Source organism: Micropterus salmoides, unplaced genomic scaffold (genome assembly GCF_014851395.1).
Source record: "Micropterus salmoides isolate LMB-PRFRI ecotype aquatic unplaced genomic scaffold, ASM1485139v1 Ms_hic_scaffold_6, whole genome shotgun sequence".
Classification (NCBI taxonomy): Eukaryota; Metazoa; Chordata; class Actinopteri; order Centrarchiformes; family Centrarchidae; genus Micropterus; species Micropterus salmoides.
Window position 1 is genome coordinate 22350758 of NW_024044348.1, and position 23565 is coordinate 22374322.

Sequence of the window (23565 nt, forward strand, 5' to 3'; positions counted from 1 at the left end):
AGGCGAAAATAGCAAAAAAAAAAGGCTTTTTGGTGTCTGAGAAAGACGCAAAAATTGCCGTTTGCAGACACTGTTCTTCTGAATTGTCTCCTAGCACATCCACTCCATCTGTGGCTGACTTCTTAGAAAAGGCAACAACGGTCTGACCCACTTTGAGTGTTTCTTTAACTCATTTATGAGAAGGCAATTAAGCTAGCTGCACACATATTCAAGCCTTTATGGTAAATCCATTGAAAGGACCAGTGCGAGCTGAAAGGCAGGTTAGCGACTTTATCCTGCCATATCCTTCTTTACAAAGACAAGTGTTGCAGTATGAGAGTCCTACCTGAAGAGAGGCTATGAAGTCTTCATGTTGCGCGATACGAGAACCCCATACAACATTATTTAATAAATTGGGTCGGACTTGATGAATTTAGCGCGAGGATACACATGTGACAACATCCGGTTTCAAAATAAGGTGTCTATACAGTATGGAAATAAGATTAATTGGATTATATTCACAGAAAGTATACACTGCAAAAACTAAAATCTAAGTAAGATTAATTATCTTAATTAAAGGCAAAATATACTTTTTTTTTTGTCTAAAAAGATATTCCTTCTTACCAGGCAGCTTTTATGTAAAAGAATTTCACTTGTTTCAAGTTTTTTTGTCCTTAAGTAGCAATATTCTTGTTCTGTTGGCAGATAATTTTGCTTATTTTAAGTAATATTTCCCCCATTTTAATGCTTTTTTCCCTTGTTTTTGAGAGCTCACTTTTTGCAGTGTAAAACATATTAGAGGTGTCCATTATAAGTAAATGGACACATGTAATTTACTTTACCGGACCCTCTCAGGCCTCAGACCCACCCACCATAGTCTATCCAAATCCTGTGGGAAACACTGAGTAAAAAGCACATTTTGACTATTTAATTTATGCAATGGTAAAAAAAGCAAAATAAATGGAAAAAATGTGAATGTACTTGTTTGATTCGATTTCGGTGCATCCCTAGTTTCATTGTTATCTATTTAGCTTGCTTAGTAGTAGTGTGGGTTTTCAAACATTTTGTCCACCCTGTGTACATACTGTGTATAGTGGGAAGAACAATAAAATATATATGTATGGAAATGGAAGAGAAATGTGCAGGAAGTAGGTATTGATGAACTTGAGCTTAGCAATGATGCTAGAATGCACACTTAACAGCAGCGGTGTGTGTGCGTCTTACCCCCATGCTATGAGACAGCTGCTCAGCAGTTAGACTGAGGTTGTAGTTCTGAGCTTCTAGTCTTCGACACTGGTTCTGCAACACGTGTCGCTCCAAACTTTGCTCTATAGGACAAGAGCGAATCAGAGAAAATGGTGTAGAGAAACAGAGAAGTTTAGTAAAAAAAATTAAGCCTCCTTACAGAATCATGCGCCATCTAAACAACAGCTGCTACAAGGCTGATTTACCACAAGCAACTACCACGGAGAAATAAACATTTCTTCAGATGCATATGTCTTCGTGTTTAAAGGCAATAAAATACACTAGTGAAAATGTGTGTTTCAAAAGGCTTGGATTAATCAGATGTTGACTGATTTGCTGGTACCAATCCTGATTACACATTTGTTTGCATAAAACTGAAGGGTGTAGAGGCAGGATGAATACCACCCTCTAGCGACGAGAGAACGCTACAAGAACTATTTGACTTCAGCCACCGAACAGTATGTGATTGCGCAACTACTGCTTTAAGATGAAACATTTGATCTCAAAATACAGTGTATCCAGGAATAAAGGGAAATGCAAAATTATAAACCTATACAATAAGATATCGGTGGCTTTTACAGAGGTACGGACCACATAACCAGTGAGAGCAGCAGTTTAATCGCTGCATGTTCGGTGTGACTGCTTACCTTCAATATATTCCTGATAAGCTTCAAATATTGATTCAATCCCCTGCCACCTGGAAGCAGGAGCCTCTTCTTCCTCCTCATCCTCTTCCTCTTCAGAGTCCTCCGGACCAGACAACTCTTCCCTCGTCCCTGAGGTCTCCGGGTGTAGGGCTACAGAGAAGTGCTGCCCGTTGGGCTGAGGGTGAGAATGTGACAGTGGATGGGGAAATGAATGTGCATTTGAGTGAGACTGTGAATGCGGCTGCTGCGGTGGCCGGCCAGGCATGCTCTGAAGCTCTGGAATGTTGTAGTGAACAGACGACTCCTGGAGGTGAGACGACTCCGACATCCCCGAGGCTCCACCTAAGGGACAAGAGGGAGGAGAGGGTTGTCACATTTCATCAGTTTGTTTTTTCATTTTAATAGCAGTGACAGGATTAGTCGATTAATCTGAGAATACAAATAATGATTATTTCCATTATTGGTTAATCTGCTGATAAGTGTCTCTTATCCTTTGGTCAATAAAGTATCAGAAAATAGTAAAAAAAAATATCCATCCATCCATCGTCAACCACTTCTCCTGTGTACAGGGTCGCTGGAGTAAAAAAAAGATCTATCACAATTTCACAGAGCCCAAGGTGACATCTTCAATTTGTTAGTCTTGTCGAACAAACAGTCTAAAATCCAAAGATATTCAATTTACTGTCAAATAAGCCCAAGAAAAGAAGAAAATCTTCACATTTGAAGCAGTGATTTTTTGGCAAAACAACTAAAACGATCAATATGTCAGTGGACCAATCATTTAAACTCATCTGTTGATAATAAATTACCATCAATTTAATTCATTCATGCAATAATACCAAACATTTGCTGTTTTGAGTTTTCTCAGAAGTGCAGATTTGCTGCTTTTTATGTTTTGGACTGTTGGTTGTAGAGAGCATCCAATTTGAAGACATCATCCTGGGCTCTGGGAAATTGTGATGGCCATTTTTCACTATTGCCTGATATTCTTTGACTAAATAATTAATTGATTAACTGGAAACATGGTCCTGGGTGACCTGTAGACTGTACCTCAGTCTTGCTGCTGAAAGGTGGTGTCCCTAGTCGGAGACAAATCTCTACCACCGAGGTTTGTGCCGCTTACCTTTGTGTTTCTGCAGAGCCTTCTGGGTGGACTGAAGCACAGATTCGTGGAACTGCTGGGCAAATTCCTCCGGAGTGAAGCTGTCCCAGGGTTTGGTGCGTCCATTGACGCTGTGATGGCCCTCTTTAGCCTGCAGGGTGTGTGGGGGCCGCAGGCTGTTCAGCAGGCTGGAGCTCCTCTTAGCTATCGGTCCCTCACTGGGCCCCCGGGCCTTGTCTGGGTAGACAGCTGGAGAAGGGGGTTCCTTTGGTCTTAATGTGTCCCCAATGGGTTTTGGATGGCCATTGGGCGACGCTGGGCAATGTGAGGAGGGGCTCTGTGGTCTGACACTGTGGTGGTCTTCTGATTCAGAGGGAGGCTGGGGAAATGCAGAATCTGCAATAATTTGAACATGTGTTAGTCATGATGAGGTCAAGATCCAATTTACTACAGATGGAACGTTGCAATTAGAAAGTGTAGTTATTTTAAATGCATCTCCCATCCAGATGCGTTTACAAATGATCAAATACCACTTCAACTTGATATTTCAGGGATGAGAAAGTTCGTATGTTAATTAGCATGTGTCTCACCAGAGATCTGTGCTGAAGGGCTCTTACACAGCGGATGAGGGGCATGTCTGATGGTATCCAAGGTTACGCTCTTTTCCTTAATGGCCTGAAGCAGCTCCACCACCCTTTCATTATCTAAGAGACAGAGAAAAAAACACAACATGTAAATCTTAGCAGCATTTGTCCTTTTTCATTTTCATAAGGACCTATTTCTCCTAGTGACAGTAAATCAAGAGGATTAGACTAGGATCACTGTAAGCCCACTGCTGCCACTCCCAATGCCTCGTCTGTGTGTGTGTGTGTGTGTGTGTGTGTAACTGCACGAGTCTGCAAACAGAACCTTTTTAACTAGGGCAAGGTAAAGTATTACATTATGCATACACTGTTTGATATATGCTGCACATAATAAAGGGGTTTGAGGTTGACATGTTCATTTTTTGACCCTCTTTATGATTTCCTCCAAGGCTCGAGTCAACATGTTAATGAGAACACAGTGCATGTAAAGCAGTCAGAGCTCAGCTGAAGTGAAGCGTCAGCAAGCTGTAGAGCCGACTGAGAATGACTACAACTTTCTAAAAGCTAAATGAGCACGCAATCGGTCTTCTTCCTTACTCCGCTGAAATGAGATGTCAAAGAGAAGAGACATGATATGAGTAATGGCTGGGGATGTTTGTATGGCATACAAAGAGCACTGGGTCAGCTCGGTTTCTGACTTGCTTGCTGAAGCAAAGTGATGTGTGCTCTGCTATGCCTTGAGGTAATGTTCAAGTATTTATCAATGCCCATAAAAACTATTTCGTTCACTTAATTCTGATATTTTACCAATGAAGGCAATGGTGTTAGCTTCATGGGCACACCAATTCTTGACTTAAACAATAAGGGAGCCATGGTTTATTCAGTTACGAATAGCTAAGAGGGATTGTTATGCACAGTTAAGTCTTTCACTAATTAATGTAGTTTTCGAAACACAATACTTACACAAAACAGTGGGTAAGTAACACAAAAGACCTGTATTTAGAGTAAATGTTATACAGAATCCTCTATATTTATTTACCCCATGAATGTGTAGGATGGAGTACCTACTCCCTAGACTCGGCTTAATCTGTGTATTACTATAGATTCCCTTACCTCTCCTCTGCTGTATAGTGACATGGGACAGTCTGAACATGGTGAGGAACCGCTTCTTATCCTCCAGCTCTGGTGTTCGATCCATCTCCTCAGGGGTGAAGCGAGTGCTGAGTTGGGGAGGAGGAGGAGGAGGAGGAGGAGTGCGTTTTGAGTGCGAGACGGGTGGCGAGGGGCTGCGCTCCCTGAGCATCCTCCTCCTCTTCCTTCTCTTCTGCTGCACCAGCTCATCTCGCCGGCCCACCGTGGTCAGGCCAAACACTCCTAGGAAGTCCAATTTCTGTGCAGAGAGGAGGAGGGGAAAAAAAGATTTCAGTGCAATGTTTTGTCATGAGTGCTTGTGTGTGCCTCCATCAAGGAAAGCACAGAAAGCTTATGCGTATGTATTGGCAGGTGTTTTACCTCTGTGGAGTCCTCCAGTTTGAGTGGGGGCTGCTCTGCCACTCTCCTGAGATGGGCTCTCACCTCCTCCTCATCACTCTCATCATATGAGTCATCCAGCTCATAGTAATAACCTGCAGCACACAAAGAGGCCATTACAACTGGCACCCCACTTTTTACATCCTCTAATAAAGTTGACTGTTACATAAAACAAAATCTATAGTCTATGATTTTTCAAAGCGTGTTAGAGTGGACGGTATCAGGTGTAGTATGGCGAGTACCTTTCTCTCTAGCCTCCCTTCTCCTCTTCTCCTCCAGGTCCAGCTTGCTGACAGGCCTCCGGTGCAGTTGAAGGAACTCATCATAGATCAGCATTGTGTCTGGACCCGTCCCCAGTGTGGCTACCTGTCCCATCCCTGGCCCAGCAACCATTCCTAGCCCTTGTCCATGTCTACTGTGCCCCGGGTGTCCCTGGAGGCTCTTGAGTCCAGCATTGCTTTTCACAGCTCCCTCCAATTCATACTGGCTGGACAGGGACAGTGTTGTCCTCTGCTGGCTAAAGAAGGACTGGGTGGATTTCTCTAGATCAGCAAGGAATGTGCTGGGCTCCGGCAGGCCCGGAGGACCTCTCAGTGGGGGATACTTCTCCATCGCTCCCCCTTCTCTCCTTCGCGCTCCATCCTCATATTTGGAGGGTCCTGGGGGTAGCCGACTGAGCTCATAGTGTCCAATCCCTGAGGGTTCGTGGTTACGTCTGGACTCTGAGGCTGTGTCTATAAGAGATGCAGGGTTCCACAGGGTGGTGGGAGGCGGAGGGTGTTCACGTGGTTGTTGAAGAGGTTTAGGCGAGATGAGTGGTGGAGGGGCGCCTAAGTGAGGGTTAAGGTCCCGGCTTCCTGGTTCATGATGATTTGGTATGGATCTGTAGAGATACAATGGAGCAGGGGTCGTCTTTATCTGTATCACTGAAATGAATAGTGTTTTCCAACCACTCGTGCAAAGCAGAGACACACCACCATTGCCTATATGCCTTGCCTATTTCCCTTCATCCGTGTCAATATGTCTATGGGGTTGTGTGTCTGTGCAAAGCAGTGTTATCAAGCCCAGACAGAATAGCCCAGAGCAGAGTGAGGATGTGGCCAAGGCACACAATGTCCTCCAGATATACAGGCCTGGTTTTGATCCGTTAGGTCCTTGTAGTGTGGCACACATACACGCACACACACACTCTAAGGGAGAGAGCAAGCTACTGAGGAAGAGGCCAGGAGAAATGTTCTCCTGACAGATAGGCAGGCAGAGGAGAGAAGAGTGAAATAGGGAGGGTAAGGAGAACGACAGATTGTTAGAAAGGGAATTATACTGAATGATGTGAGAGAGGGAATAAGAATATATAACAAGGGTGGGAACCGGGAAGAGAGTCTTGAAAAGGAATAATGGTATTGCTGTGGGAAAAAATGGCAACAGTGAGAAAGAGAGAAAGGCAGATGGCTGATGGACACTGTCTCCAGCATCTTTCCAAATCAAATCTGGCAGGAGTGCACACTGCATGACCAGTCAAATTATCTATGCCTCCTGTTTGTGTTTGCATTTCTGTGTGTGTGTTTGTTTGTGTGTGTGTGTGTGTGAGTAAATGTGCGCGTTATCTGCAATCTGCAGCCTGTGAGCTGTGATTCTGCGATTATACCGTAGGGTTACTGATAGCAGACATGTGTATATCTCCTGTCCAGTTGGGCATTAACCACAACCTTACTTCTGAATCACACACCACAACATGAATACAGGCACAGTAACAAAGGAGGGTAAGTAGGGGGCTTACACTGTGCAAGGTTGAGAGGATTAGTTGAGAATTAGCCTTTGTGTATCTTAGCTGTCCCGCTCGCTGCCTGTTTGAAACCCCTACCCATGACTCATGAAACAGCAGTAATCAGGACCCCACTTTACACCCTACATCAACACCTAAACATAGCTGACCGTTTGCCTACATGTCAGGCCTGGAAGGAAGCACGGACAGAAATAGAGTAGACGTGATGCTTCTGACAGGGTTTATCTTTTTTTCCAGCCCTGCCTGAAAACAAACTTCTAAAGCCTTCCAGCTTCAGAGGCTTCAAAACACAGGCACAACTGTTCCTATCAGCCTAGCAGAGACAGACAGCCAAGCACCCCAAAACAGCGTTTGCATGAGACCCCAGAACTGCTAGTCTCTATCAGACAGCATGGGGAAAACAACTCTGCATTCGCTAAGCCTTGTCGGAATAAATACTGCCATGACATGTGGTTAAAAAATGTAAGTGGTTTTGAAATTTCTGCACATGTTGAGCTGGACTGCAATGAGTTTAGCCTTGTGAGAGTTCCCTCACCTGTGTGAGTCTGTCCTGGGATCCGGTGTATCACCTGGCCGGCCCAAGTCCAGGTGCTGCTCCAGAACCTGCTGGCGGAATTCAGACACCTGGTACTGTCGATCCTCTTTCTCCTGCCTCAGCTTGCGTTGCCGCGCTAACCACCTCTCCTCCTCATTGTTCCTCGGAGCGAGCATTGCGGCCGACAGGCCCGTCCCTACACCGCTGGGCCCCATGTAGAGTCCGTGGCCTGAAATTAGACCAGGGATTGGATGATGGGATTGGACCATTGAAGAGTGGAGTCCTGGTGGGACTGGTTTGGGAGCTGGAGGGGCAGGCTCTTTGGTTTTATCTGTGGAGTGAGAAAGGTCAGTGTAAACATTTTTATATTAGGGCTGCTACTAAAGATTATTTTCATTTATTTTTAAAGGTCAGATGTTCAGATACTGATTATTGTCATTTGACAGTTATCTTCTCAATAATTCAATTATTAATTTGGTCTAAAAAATTACTTGTTTTGTCTGACCAACAGTCCAAACCCCCAAAATATTCTGTTTACTATCATAGAAGAGTGAGAAAACCAGAAAATGTCCATGTTTGAGAAGAACCACTGAGGTTTTAAGCACATAGCTTAAAAAACAATTAACTGATTATCAAATTATTGTTCTTTCAATCAACTCATTGTTTCAGCTCTAGTTGTTATAAAGTGTTTATAGGGACAAGTGTTTACAAGCCGTATGATTGTAGCTTAAGGAAGCAACAGGGGCAGCACTGACACATACCTGCCCGGTTAGGGGTGAGTCTCTCAGGCTTGGTCCGGTCCTCCTGTCCCCTCATAGCATGGAGCTCAGCCAGATAGTGGCTCTCCATGGCCTTGGACTGCAGCTCCTTCTCCCTCAGTGCTCTCTCCTTCTGCCTCTCCAGTTCCTTCTCTCTTTCTCTCTCTTTCTCCCGTTCCCTCTCCCGCTCTCTTTCTCGCTCACGCTCCCTCTCCCTCTCCCTCTCCAGCTCCTTCTCTCGCTCTCTCTCCCGCTCTCGCTCTCTCTCCCGCTCCTTCTCTCGCTCCACCTCACGCTCCCTTTCTTTTTCGCGCTCGCGTTCTCGTTCGCGCTCCCTCTCTCTCTGCCGCAGCTCATCCTCCAGCTGAAGCCTAAAAAGCAAAGTGGATGGGAAAACAGAAGTAGAAAGAAAATGACAGTGAAATTAGAAAGGACAACCCACAATCACTGCGGAGACCCTCATTGTTTATATGACTGCATGTATGCGTGAATTAATGGGACTTTACCTCTCAGACTGCAGTGCTGACAGTGAAGGGTGTGTGAAGTCTCCAGGGTAGCGGACCCCTGGTAGGTGCATGTGAACAGCAGAGGGATGGATGGGGGGTAAAGCTCCCCCTGCTGGCAGCTGATAGAAAGGTGACCTCAAAGCAGAGAGGCAGAACGGGTCATCCATCCTGGGAGAGAAGAATTCCAATTAAAAAAAAAAGAGACAAGAAAGAAAAAGAAGAGTCAGTCTCCCAGTGTGACAGTGCAGCATTCACTTTCATTAACCTGTGTGCCTCCATCTCTCAAAGAAGTGACATCACAGGGTTCTCCATTTTTCAAGAAAGCCGCAGAGTCTGTCAGCTAACTTCAATCACGACAGCAGCTAGCAAGAGACTGTGCAGTGTGTTGATTCACAACTCTGTGTTTTTGTGTATGTGTGGGACATCCACTGCTCATCCCCTCATTAAATCCATTACAGCGCAGTGTGTGATGGGTGCTGCAGTGCTCTGATCTTACTGGGTTGACAGACCAGGGGCACGCAGCCTGTGTAATAGCTCAAAGCAAGCAGGGTCAAAGTGTCCACATGATCATAACGTAGTATAAATTTAATATCAATGTATTTCAACAAATATTGCACAAATCTGGTGTTTTCTCTGGGTGATCACTGGGCTGTCACACAAAACCAAATATTCATTATGGGAGGATTGATAACCACAGTGGTGGACAGGATACATCTTATCCCAGATGTGTAGACAGCTCAGGGATTCTTTCATTTCAGCAAAGCATGCATGACCAAGCTCAAGATATATAGAGTTAAGTGGCAAAACCAGCCGTGGCCCTCTTTCGTATGTTAATATTTTATTCAAAAGGTTTAACCTAGCCTGGGTAAAGACAAGGAAAAAGGGTCTTGCTATTAACTGGCTTAGTAAAGGAAGCTTCAAAATGAATACAACGCCTTCATTAATAAAGCATACAGAGTTTTGTTTCGTACTGTGAATAATATTAGGGACCCGTAGACATTTTGGAAGACTATCACATAAATGCAGTGCTTTTCCTTGTTTTATGAAGAACTGCACTGCAATTTAGCAAGCAATAAAGCATCATTACAGCAGCCCTGAAGGTTGTAAATGGCATTACTGCAGCCTTTGGGAATATACAGTGTTGTATATCTATTTATAAATCAATCTCTTAAAAGCATTTTGACACAGCTGACCAGGATATTTTCAAGTAGGGCTTGTTAGCAGCAGCCTGTCAGATGATGCTCAGTATGTAAAGCTTTCATTTAGGACACCAATATGATAAACTCTTATTTGTTGCAAATAGATCCCGATGCTCAGTGCAAGAATGTAATTGTTATACTCTGTGACCCTTCTTCCTGTTCATGCTACTGTGAATTTGTTTATTTTGCATGTGCATTCTGTTACTTTGCTTTTTGTTAGCCTGGAACGTGATTTTTAAATACTATTTTTACGGCCATCCCTATTAGTTATGTCTCTCTTACGCTCAATGAAATCTTACTGCCGGTTAAATTAATATACAAATAAAAGGACATCAACAAAATATTTTACCTCTGGGAACATGAATTCAAGGTCAGCTATACACTAATGCATTTACTGCTGAGTCTAAGCAGCACAATTACTTAGTTCAGTCAAATGCACTGGTTTGCACAATTTGCTCTCAGAGGAAACGGGTGCCAAGTCAACAGAACAAATTATTGGAGAGGCTTACCTGTATGGCGTGAAGGAAGGGTGGGGCATGTAGCTGGGGTGGTAGTAGGCAGCTGCGGCAGCTGCAGTGGCGGGGTCCAGGCCCAAGGGCAAAGAGGGCATGCGGAGGGCATCCTCAGTTGTGGCATAGGGCCGGAAGCCACGGAGGTACTCTTCTGGTACATGACCAGGGGGCACTGCATTCGGCAACTGTCTGGGTAGACTGAAAGTAAGAGGAGGGGTTAGGGGCACAAAAGCCATGGTTAGATTGATTTGTATTCACTATTGTGCACATATACAAACGTGTGCAAAAATTTCACCAAGAAACTCTAATGAAATCCAGAGAAACAGGCAGAGCTCACTCACTTGAGCGGCTGGAAACGGGAATCCTGCATGACAGCTCCGGGAGTGAAACCAAAGGCATAGGGGGTTCCCAGGAGGTGGGCAGGGACTGAGGGGCCACCCTTTTCCTGGGGGAGGGTACCCTCTGCACCCAGACGTTCCCTGCTGGCCCCACGAGGCCCCGAGTCAGCCTGGAGAGAGGTACAGAGAGAGAGAGTCTTAGTCATTGTTCGTGAGGACCCTGTGACCGTCACGGTTGTCAGTGCTCATGGAGCCCATCCTGTGAGGGATGAGACGGGCAAAGAATAGGCCTGTTTATGGTGCATCAGCCTCCCTCACTCTCTCTTCCTACCTCAGGCGCTTTCTCACACAAAACACATCCCTCTAAAAAGACACAAATCAACATTCCTCTGAGGGGAATATATGGTAAAATGGAGGAAGCAGGCAGAGAGTGGTAAAATAAACCGCCTCACTGTTTTTCCTCTAATTGTAAACAAGACGATGTCATCCTTATGATCGATGAGGTTGTGGTAATGATACATGTACAACAGCAGTCCTTCCACAGATGATAACTTTGATCTTGGAAAAGTGTGTGTGCGCACATAACTTACACACTAACATCTACAGGGTAGACAACAAAGTCCAAAAAGTAACATCCCTCTGCTTCTAGTTCTTCCCTCCTCTCTTTCACCTCCCTCCCTCCGTTTGGCAGCAAGCCTGGTCTCACTTATTCAATCCCACAACAAACACATATACACACTCAGCAGGCACATACACTGTTTCAGAGCTACAAAGACATCCTGCTGTGGGAGTGAGAGTGCATTTTCTGAAGCTTTGGTTTCCCTCTGCTTACAAATGCAATCGCAGAACAGAGACAAGTCAGTCATACAAGGAAACGGTTTATGGAGGGATATACAGTTGAGGAGGATTTTCACAGGTATGGTGGAACAGTTATCTCATCTTAAAGTTGGCAACGGAACCACTAGAATGAATGGAAAGAGGGAAGAAAGGAAATTTAGAGTTGACGACACAGAAGAGGAGTGAGAGGAAAAGGCAGATCTTGCCCCACCAAATTAACCTCTGGGCTCCCTGGGATTAGAGAGAGACCCTACAGCAGCACTGTCTTCTCTCTCAACTACTGCCTGTGATAAAATAAATCCAATTTAGGGAATCATTACCTTCACGTTCTGTTCTGCAGCCATTGACCCAGGCTGACACTGATGTGCTAACATCCAATCTTAAATGCCTCTAATGTTTAGACTTCCCACATCCCCCTTTGCTCCCCTGCCCCTGCCAGTAGTTTAATGTTACTGTTTGTTCCTTGTTGCGCTTCACTAAACAGTAAGGCACTCTACACCCTCAAACCTCCCATCCCCATAAAGTCCCCACCCCACTTCCATCCTTTCAATGCTTTATGAGCACAGGGAGAAGGTGGAAGTTCTCTCCCAATCATCAGCCAACTGGAAAATAGGCTCATATATGTCAAAGGAAGTTAATATCAGATAGTACAGCCACAAGATGCCAGGCTCTCTGGTTGCTCTTTGCTCCTTCTCCTTTTTCTGTATCCTTGAGCAACACTATTTATGATATTTGATGGGTGGCTATCTGGAAGTCTTAGTAAAAGCCTTCATCATCTTTGTGGCAGGCAAGCAGAAACACATTTATTCAAATTTAACCCACGTGAACTTGCAGATGAAGTCATGCAGTGTGTGTATTTGGTGACCTGCAGTTGGCATGAATCAAATGCAGGGTTGAATATCCTGAACAATACACAAGAGTGTGTGTGTGTGTGTGATAGGGGCATGGTTTCATAATCATGGCTATGACTCAATTAAATTTCAATTGCCAGACACAGATTACCACTAAAATTGAATCAACTGTTCCTTTCTGACACATTTCACAGAAATCCCATAAGAGGATGGAGCAAAGATGCCTTTAAAACAACAAAATATGGTGGTGCAGCTGCACTCTGGTAATCAGCTGGCTTTTACAATTAATATTGTCACTGAAAACCTGCAAGTCCCTCTTCCATGTGAGATGGTCAACAAAGCGTAATGTAGAAACTTGTTTATTGCCTGAGTTTGTGTGTGTGCCTGTGCTAGCATGTGTGGATGCACGCCTTTAGAAAAACATGCAAAAGGTGTGGGTGCAACAGGTCAGCACCTTGAAAAAGCACACATATCACAAAGATAGAACCTTCCATCCCCATTAGAGAGACACCTTAGTCACTCAGGCACCTACACATCCAACCAGCCATCCCATTTTGACCTTTCACCCTGCACAAAAAAATACCCTCTATTCTCAAACACACACTGTTAACAGCATGCCTTATACACAGTACAGAGAACAAATGCAAGCACTCAGACTCAAAGACAGATCCATTAACAGCCATCTTCCTCTGTGTGAGCCAGGCCCCTGTAACAACCCCCCCCACCCACCCCCCCAAGTGAGGGTGGGAGACCCCGCATTGTAGAGCGCTCGTTTACGCCTCTCAGATGGAGCCATGAATCCAAATTGCCAATTAAAAAGCAATTACAGGCAGCAGCGGGAGCAGACTCCTGCAGTCATTAAAGCAAAATGCCAACGCACCAAGCCCTCCCTCCATCGCTGCCTTGCCTATCACCCCCCTCAGACAGACTCGCATGTCAGCCAGAGAGACACTAATCAACCATTCTAACACACAGAAAGCAGGACACACACCTCCATACACACAGCAACAAACAAGCTTGTCTTGGACGCTTTACAGGGTATCCAGAGAACAGATTACTGCCTCTGTATCTAACTATTATCTCTCTTCCCTCTATTAGACTCTCCGTTTGTCTTTTAAATCTTAATTTCTGGCTATTCGTGTCCCCTGGTCATTATTTCCTACACCTAATTTCAACACCATGCCACTCCTGTCATATGGAAAAACACAGGTTGGTCATCACGTGACACACAGGTATCTTACCCAAGAGAAAATTTGGCATAAAACCTGAAAGTTAATAGTAGAGATATAAAATAAGAGAAGGCAACACGGCTAAAGGGCAAGGTAAAAGTGTCAGAGGGTTCCTCCCTGATGCATCCTTCCTAATCACTGATTAGCAATTGATGCAAAGGACATTTTGATGTTGTGTGTGTGTGTGTGTGTGTGTGTGTGTGTGTGTGTGTGTGTGTGTGTGTGTGTGTGTGTGTGTGTGTGTGTGTGTGTGTGTGTATATATATATATGTGTGTGTGTGTGTCCGTGTCCTTTACTGGCCCGTGGGTCTTTATGACCACAGAGTTGTATGTGCTCACTGAAGCAGCACCGCAGAAATAGCGGAGATGCTATGACGTCAGCTTTTGTGACACATCCCCACTGCTGTCCACCCAACCTCTACCCCCTCATCCCAACCTCATGTCCACATCACCTCCCTTAACCTCCTCATTCTTTGGCTGGGTGGCCCAATCTGCTAAAGGCACCACAAACCCGGTCACATGACCTTTTCAATTTGAGCTTGACCTCCTACACACACACACACACACACACACACACACACACACACACACAGGATTGGCAACAATATGAGGTGGTGTGGATGTGAGTGGAGGGTGCTTCTGTCCCTTTATTTCTTCTTCTGCTCTTTATAACTTGCTATGCTGAAGGGAAGGCAAAAAGGGTGACATCATTGGGAGAGCTCACCAGTCTCTCCAGCCCCTCCCAGCCCTGGTTGACCCTTAAACTTTGAAATGGTCATTTTGTAAAAGCTATAGCTACAGAAGGTGAGGGTCAGGGGGGTTGCCCAGGGGAGAAGGACAATGGCCTGACTGCTACCACACACTGCTGGGTGGCTGACCTCCTCACGCACCCTCTGCTATCCCCCTTCTCTCAGTCTCCAGGGAAACGTCAAAGTGTCCCGGGGAGTTTCCCGCATTTTGCAGAGTGCTGTTCATAACCATGCGCTTGCCATCGACAATTAGCCCTGAGCTGAGATAAGAAGGCTTAAAGCAAGGCCATAATCCATAATCCACTCCTTATCAAAGCAAGCGGCTGTCCCTCTTTCCCCACTACGTAACAGTCAGGGTTAGGAGGCCGAGAATGCACTTGACTGCTTTAGTGACGAGGGTGAGGCTGGAGGTGGGGTGTGGGACTTAGGGAGCAAAAGGGGGGGGGGGGGGGTCCAAGGGCAAGACGACTAAGTGGGGAAGGGGGCTGTAGGGGCACAGATGTTAGCTGCCGTTGAGGCGGTCACCTCGACATCCCTATGGCAGCTGGCATTGTTTGGGGCGTGGGGGGTGGGGTTTGGGGGATGCAGACATTCATAGACCTGCCAGCTATATCACATGTACATATGTCAAATACGTACTGTCACAGTATGGGTTACAGGCCATCTACAAAATCCATTAATCCTTTGAGAGCCTGTCTGTGGGTAAGTTTGTGCTAGCAGGCAAGCTGGCGAATGAGAACATCTGAATGTTGCTTTAACAGCCAGATAAGAGACAGAGTGAAAAAAAACAACAAAATACACTGGAACAATCAGAACACTTCAGAAAGAGCAACTGGAAAAAAAAGGGAGGGAAGAGAGCAGGCTCAAGGTCAGTGTGAGGGGGGTTTGAATGGTCGTTTTACCTGGCGTCCCTCGTTCCTCCAGAGGCCGTTGCTAGTCTTTGTTGGAGCAATGGTGACTACAGGTGGAGTGTTTGGCACACTGTGGCCCACTGGGGGAACCAGGACAGGCCCTGGACCGAGTGGACCCCTCTTGGGTGTACTGACTGGAGAGCTGTGGTTGGTGGCCGGGGAGGAGACTGGAGAGGACTCACTACTGATGGAGGATGCAGCTGGAGAAATACAGAGAAACAAATCACATGAGCACGGTGAAAGAAAGAACACAAGACAAGCTACTAGTCTGTGTTTTGCTGTGTTGATAAACACAAATGTAAAAGCAGTATGATCCTGTAGCTCCTTCACTAGGGAATAAAAGGGCAATGGCTGGACTGACTACAATGGCAACAAATAATGTGCATGCACACACACACACACACACACACACACACACACACACACACACACACACGGGGCCAGATGGATGGCCCTAGGCCCCTATTATGAAATGACAGTGATCAGGAAGAGCAGCCCTGTGAGAGTCACACAGCCTTGACTTGCAGGACACATACACACAAACCACAAGAACACACAGCTTGACAGTGAACAGCCATACTGAATGTATATACAGTCAGTTGCGCTTGTAGCCACACACACAACCCTCCCACCCCACTCCACTACACACACTCACACAGCAGGTGGTGACAAGCTGGCCCAATGAGCTTCTCTGCTGCGCTGTAGCTGTGCCACATTAACAAAGCCCTCCAGGGAAACCCTGTAGTGCAGGGTCACGGTCTGGTCACATGCCTCGTTTTCCACACATTTTGCTTTCTCTCTCTCTCTGTCTCTCTCTCTAGTTACAAAGCTCTCATATGATATGCTCCCATTCACATACTTCTATGACTGCGATTTCCAACCATACGTATTTACCTCCCCCATAGAGGCTATACCCTCTGTTCTTCTCCAGTGTGTCCATCATCTCTTCCCTTGTGTCTTTTTTCTCCATTCTGTCTTCTTTTGCGCTTGTGATTTTTACCTGTGTGATGTCTCTACGTTTCCTCTGATTTCCTCTCTTCTTCTCCCAGCCTCTGCCTCTTCTCCTGACAGTACAGTGTGCTGTATGTCTCCTCTGCTCAGAGCAAGCGCAGCATTACACAGTCAAACTGGGTCACAACCCTCTCAATAGGACACACACTTTGGTACTGCAGCAAGGACAGCAGGAGATGTGTGTGCATGTGCTTTTACAGTCACATAAAAAACAGCTGAAACCTCAGGCCAGTTTCAGGTCTACTTCCTCTCCAATTATCACCATCAGAACGAAAACCACAGATCTCTACCTAACCGCCATTTCGTCCCTGCTTTGGTTTCCGTGGAAACATAACCTAACAGACAACGTCAGCTTTGGCTAGGTGCGGTCAGGATATTGACTGATTTTAAACACCTCATTCTAACTAATACCACTAAATAATGGAAAGAATCAATAATGGCGGTGAGTTGAATCTGAAAATCTATGTGTGACTGGTGGTAGGAGCGGCAAGGTGGGAAAAAGAAAAGGATGTGTGTGGAAAAGATGGTGGTGATACATGTGAGGTGAGACATGAGACTGAAAAATGATAGGAGATGGGGAGTGATTGGGAAAAAAAACACTGCAAGTGAGAGTCCAAAATAGGTGTGACGTGAGGCGCAAGATGGAGCAAAGAGGAAAGCACAGAGAAAAGGGGTGCAGATGGGTAAGTGGGTGGCAGGGACGAGGTGGGGGATATTTGAGGGGGGGGGGCATATCTTGTCTGCACAATGGCAATTAGTGGCCTAATCCTCCCCCCTTCACCTCGGAGAGCCATTACTCTCCCGTGCAAGACTAGGCCAATCAATAGCAGCCCACTCAGCCTGGGGAATGGAGCTACACTTAATACAGCTCTAGTGTCACAGCCTATTCACTCACCACACACAGACACACAACATGCATACGCAAGGATGGGGGAACAACTAAGGCTGGAGGGAGGGAAGAGGTAGAGAGGAGGAGGGGATCACCATGATTCTGAAGTGCTAAGCAACAGACCTCTATTCCATCTATTTCTCTCACCCCCCTCTCCTCCTCCTTTTCCATGTAGAGGCGAAGCAGGCAGGAGAAGAGGCAGGGCAGGCTAAATAATTAAGAGAGCAGGAAGAGAAGCAGGTGAGGGGAAGAAGGAAATAAAAGAGACAAGGGCTGTCTACCACCAGCTTCGTTCCCTTCTTGCAACTTGCAGGATCTGTGTAACAGCTATTATTCCTCTATCATTCCCTCCTTCTTGTCTTCTCTAACAACACCCCACACAACAACCATCCGCCCACCACCTCTTTATACACCCCAATTCCTTTTCCTTCTGGCCTACAAACACAGTGGCTGCCACCCAGATGTAGATCTGTCAGACTCAACGCACAATTTTCATAAACACATTTAACACTTACAGCTGGAAAGGGCTCAAGGAAATTTCTGAGAGAATGGTTACATGTTTGCATCTATACATGTTCCCCTTTATCTTCCTGTTAAAACCACAGAATGTCATGTGTGTCCATAAGCGTCTTTCCTTCATCAAGCCTCCATCTTTTTCCCCCCCATTTTCAACCACGCTGTTCCAATTTCCATACCAATCCCTTTCTTCGCCCTTCCTTCACATCATAGTGCTATCTGATAGGAGATAAATCACATACAAGGCATGGGATTGGCACAAAGCTGGTGTCATTTCTGCCATATGCTCCTCCCCTTTCATCTATACAGAGAGAAGATGGCCATACATGCTGGCCCTGTAGGAAACTAGAGGAGGAGGAGAGAAGCACCAGCTTCATCCCCAGAGCCTAGAATAGGCTCATCAGCTCTCAACCGGCACTTCATTAGTTGTACTGATTGTCACTTTCTTGGTGTGTGTGGTGTGGTGATGGGGTCGGTGGGGGGCGCAGAGAGAGGGACAGAAGGAAAAGAGAGAAAGCGCTGTCTCAGTCCCAAGCTGTGTGTGATTAATGTGAAGCTCCTTTCTCTATCGCCTCCTCTATTACCAGTTCCACTCTCCCAGACTGCCTCCACACTTGACCGCTCATGCTGAGCCACACATGCGCACACACACACACACACACACACACACACACACACACGATACAACCAACAGCGGCAACAAACAAACAAACCAAGCTGTGGTCAGAGGCTGTGGTCAAGTGTTCCTGCATAGACAGCACCTTTTACTTCAGCCTCTGGCCCAATCAAAAAGCCAAAACACAAGTCACCACAGCTCTTCAGCAGGCTCTTTTATTCAATAGGGGAGACCAGCCACTATAGCAGGGAATCCCACTGGTTCACTAAGCCTTGATAGGAAGACAACGCAACACAAAAATGTTTTAGTGTTGCCAAATGGCCCCCACCATCTCTGCCACCACCAACTCCACCACCACCACAGCCAAGCATACCCAGCCCCCAGCCCTGCTCTCCTCCAGCCCAACAACACACCCACCCAAGCCCACACCTCCTCCTCCATTCACCCCCCTCCCAGCATGCATTACAACAACATCAGCACTTAATTAAACAGTCCATTTCACACCTGGTGTGCATAGCAGTGCCCAGCCAACCTTGCATCCATATGCCACCCCACCAGCATGCACTAGCACAAGCCTCAACACGTGCACTCTAACACACACACACACACACACAAACATCCCCACCCTTACAAACACATAACAATAACTGTCACACACAAACACCGCACACACCTGCTACTACAGTCTTGGCCACGCACTGACAACACACGACAAAGCCTGTAATCTGCATCACTGAGTGGGGGGAGGGGAGAAGCACACTGTGTGTGTTGCTGTGCCAGCGAGGGAAAGAAAGACAGTACAAGATGGCGGATGGAAATAAGAAGAGCAATCTTCTGTGCCTTCTACTGACTGTACAAACTGTATATTATGCTTAAATGCTGATGCTGTCTCGCCACTGAACAGTCATGAGAGGTGTAAGGTTGCTGTGCATGTGGGGGAGGGAGGGGGGGAGGGGGGCGCAAATGGGCTTGTTTTTGAGTGTTTCAGGGACAGTAACAGCCTGAAGGGTTTTGCCTTCAAGAAACACACACACACACACACACACACACACACACACACTGAGCATGGCGAGGCTGTGTGAGCTCCAGGCAGGCTCCAGATGGAGAGGTCAGAGACACATTGCCCCGTTGTCCCAGCATGCTCTGGGCTCCAAAAAACAAGGGAAGCCTCCGGCCACAAACATATACACACACAAACACATGAATGTACGCCTACAGACACTCACAATCTGACAAACACCTCACGTTTTCACAAATCTACTAATTACTTCCAATTCCTCTTTTTTCCAGCCTATTCATTCCATCTATTTTATACACCTGTATTCTCCCGCTCTTCATTCTCTCTCCAGACAGTGTACTACAGTTGGTATGAATGCAGTCATGAAATTCTGGTGGTGTGTATGTGTCTAAGAGTGTGTAAGAAGAAAAAACTGAGAGGATTAAACTTAGGTCTGCCTAATTAATCAGATATCAGCAGGCCTGCTTTTTTGTGGCAGTGTGTTATCTGTGTGTCTCTGTGTGTTTGTGCACATATGAGTGCTATCGTGTGTGTTTATGCGAGTGTACACGGGATGAGAGTGTGTCCTTTACGCTGCTCTGATACTCATTATCCATCACCTCCCCTCTTCAGCACAGCACTCAGTACACAGAGCTATTCATTATTCTTGCGACAGACAAGTGACGACGTATGTGTGCGCGTGTGTGCACATGGGTGTGCTGGTGTGTGTATAAACAGCAGCCGTGCTCAGGGTCTTAAATCACTTCAGCAGCCGGTGGCAGTGATACTAGTACTCAAACCTAACTAATTCTTCTAGGCCTTGGGACACTGAGTCATGGCACCTCGTATATACTGCACTACTCACCTCAAAGCGTCAACCAGAGGGTGAGAGAGACAGAGAAAAAGATCTTGAGTCAAAGTAGCTAATGAAAGGACATCAGGCTGCAGCATGCAAAGAAATCATGAGGCTTACACAGTTGCAAAGACAACTGTTTGCATGTGTGGGGGAGTTTGGGTGTGTGTTGCCTATAAATACAGGCTCTGCAGACAGAGAGGTGACTGGAGCTCCAGGGGCTACATGCCTCTCTGCCCACCCTGGAGCCAATGCTCCTAACATGGGCAGAGTTGCCCCTTATGCCTGACGGCTGACTCACCCACTCATCACTGCCTACACTAGCCATGCGGCACAGTTAGCAGGCCTCAAAAATAACAAAGGGGCTTTTTTGTGCTTTTAAGAAAAAGGTGGTAGAGCTTAATCAGACAGGATCTGGTGTCTGTCTGTATGACAAAGAAACCGACAGGAGCCCTCTACCTTGGTAGATTGTGTATTACAAATAGAACAGCACCGCACACTTCTCCTCACCTCACAATGTAATAAAAAATAAAAAGGCAGAGGTATTAAAAAAACATGACTAAGAGAGCATAATCCTTGTGTTCTCTAGCTGCAACTGACAAAAAAAAGGGATAAGCAACAAAGATAAGATAAAAGATAAGTTCACAATAAAATGAAAAAGGCAGGACTGAACTGTGGAAGTGAATTTTTCTTTTAGAAAGAGAGAGTAACAGTGTTGGCATACCGGGTTGAGGGAGTGAAGAGAGATGAAGGGGAGAAGGATAGAGAAGGAGGTGAGGAGAGGTTGAGCACTCCCTTTCTCTGGGTAATAAATCATTTGCAGGGTTCTGGGTCCCAGGCTGCACTGGGCTGGGGAGCAAGGTGTCCAGGGACAGCCAGGATGGAAGGGACCATCTGATTTAAGAGCCAGACCAAGGGTGGACAGCTGGGGTAGCTGGGCCTCCTCTACAGAGTCAAGGCATAGAGCCACATAATACATATGCACACACGAATGTACACAGCCTCAATAAAATCCACAATGGGACTCTTGCTACTGAGGCTGTCGTGTGTAGATTCTGCTTTATACACTAATGTGTACGTATGTGTAATTAAGAGACACCAGGCACATGGGTTTGGAACTTGTATATTAAAAGCCACTTTTGCATTTACCAAAACACACAGGAAACCAAGCAGACACCCGAAACCCGCAAACCCCTCGCTGAGCACCTGACACATAAAAATATTTATATGGATCTTTGAACAAGCACGTTTCAGTCTTAAAGGGACAGTTCTGATTTTCTGACATGAGGTCACACAAGATAATAACCAGCAATCAACCACCTGACGCTTATTTCATCTTCATACAACCACAGGATGGAGCTCTGAGGGACAGAAAGGCATAGTTTCATGTGTGTAGACAGTGAACAGGACTAATGTATGAAGGGGACTTATAACACAATCACATGCACATTGACAAGCACACCCAAGTGTACATGCGTACACACAGACCATTAAGTGGGTCAGCTAGAGTGGCTCCTCTTGGTCCCAGTATCTCCAGAGACACCAACTAATTCAATCGAGTGTGGATATCGTTCCACTGCTGCTATTAGCAGTTCTGCACTCAGCTACACAAGCCAGCCATGGAACATGCCACACACAAACAGACCAAACATACAACCACACACGCACAGGAGGTCCAGAACACCTAATCGATCAGGTGTACAGGTAAGGGTCAGGGGGCTGGATGGAATAATATATTTAGCTATTATTATATTTTGATACAGAATATCCTAGAATCATGGTTTGATAGTATCACAAGATTCTCAGCAAACAACTTTGCAGTCAGCCAGTCTGAGTAAAACATATAAGGAGTATTTAAAATATAAAACCAAACCATAACCTGTAAGTTGTTTTTTAATCTTTCAAGACATTTTAAGATTTAAAATTAATCTTAATAGTGAATTGCTGAGTACGCACAGTAAAAGCCACAAGAGAAAACGTACATGTTTGCACAACCTGTTTACATCTGTCTATAGAGTCACACTTGACAAGTAGTGCAAACAGGAGGATTGTAACCCCTTTCATGATTAATTATACAGCCAACATGCTGCCATCCAGGAGACTTAGACTTGACATTGTCATGAGTGTCAAGTCCTTGTTGGACAGGCTGTGGGGCTTTACCTCGAGGTTCTTCTGCCTGTTTAGCCAGTTTACGGAGGGCTGCAGCAAATCCAGAGTGAGCAGACTGGGTAGCTGGGCTTCCATTGGCTACGATGGAGCCGTTGAGAGGTGACGGGGTGAGGGGGCTGACCGTCGCCGTGGTACGGGTCGCCGTGGAGATCATTCCTAACGATGGTGACTTTGGCTCATGGCTCATGCCTACAAATGGACAAAGGGGAGGAGAATGGGAAATAATGAATAATCAATACTGCATTCAGATGAAAGAATAATCAAAAAACTTGAGTCATGAGGACTTGAGACAAATTTATTCGATCAGGATAAGGCGCATTGTTGTTTCCTTGGACACAGAGACAGTGAAGGCAGAGTGTGGTGCTGGTATTTGTATGTGACAGCTGGGGCAGATGGGGATTGGTGGTATGACGGGCAGAGGGGCTTTGGTTGTATGGCTTAGGGTCAGAGGTGAGAGGTTAGAAGGGCAGGTTACCCTTCCCTTGCTTAAAGAGCTCCAGTCTGGCTGTGAGACTGCCAGACGTCCATGGTCACAGAGTGTACACAACACCTCTACTTTGTTTCTTGGTGGAAGTATATTATAATGGCGTATAGGTTTACCAAATTTGGCATTAACACATCCAGTGTCCCATTCATATTGTGTGTGTGATCTAATTAATGTAGCAAGGGAAGTCCCTTCTCTGATCAGGAAGGAAGATAATTCTACCAACACTGTAAGAGGAAATAAACAGTGACGTTTCAAAAACTGTCAGCAGGATATTTAGACAATGAGTTTTCATTGAATTTTAGGATTCCTTTAGTCAGGGGTTCTCATTACAGAGCATTAAAAAAACTGCATAAACTTTTATTTCAACCCAAAAAGAAAAGCTAATGCTACATTATTAAGAGAGAGAGAGACTAAACCCAAAAGCAACAGTGAAAGGGGTGATTTTTCATGTCGTGTCTCTTTCTAGCTTCAGGTTTATAAGAGCTCTGTGGTGGTTAGAGTGGGAGAGAAGGTGAGGAGGGTAGAGACGGCTGTCCCTTTCCTTCCTGTGTATATGTGTTGAAAGGTGACACCGTGTTGACAGCCCCTCCGTCAGTGGAATCCCTAAATGCTAGAACGGCATGCGATAGCCCTACAGTATGTGCTCGTTGGGCAAAACACGCATAGACACACATATTAAACGGTGGCTCAGAGGACAATGTAAGTTAGGAATAGCGAAGTTTGTATGTGGCA

The 23565-nt window shown here is 45.8% G+C and overlaps 1 protein-coding gene across 1 annotated transcript in view; it reads right to left on the bottom strand.

The window, feature by feature from the left end:
• gse1 (Gse1 coiled-coil protein) overlaps positions 1-23565 on the bottom strand; it is a 171279-nt gene that overhangs the window by 3188 nt on the left and 144526 nt on the right. Inside the window, exons 3-16 of the mRNA XM_038700664.1 lie at positions 22338-22535; positions 15287-15495; positions 10722-10888; positions 10378-10578; positions 8670-8837; positions 8167-8534; positions 7406-7736; positions 5330-5970; positions 5070-5182; positions 4671-4947; positions 3564-3677; positions 2995-3369; positions 1872-2213; positions 1204-1307 (exon numbers count right to left, since the gene is read on the bottom strand). Of these exons, the coding sequence (XP_038556592.1) occupies positions 1204-1307; positions 1872-2213; positions 2995-3369; positions 3564-3677; positions 4671-4947; positions 5070-5182; positions 5330-5970; positions 7406-7736; positions 8167-8534; positions 8670-8837; positions 10378-10578; positions 10722-10888; positions 15287-15495; positions 22338-22535 (3608 nt within the window). The remainder of the gene's footprint in view (positions 1-1203; positions 1308-1871; positions 2214-2994; positions 3370-3563; positions 3678-4670; positions 4948-5069; positions 5183-5329; positions 5971-7405; positions 7737-8166; positions 8535-8669; positions 8838-10377; positions 10579-10721; positions 10889-15286; positions 15496-22337; positions 22536-23565) is intronic.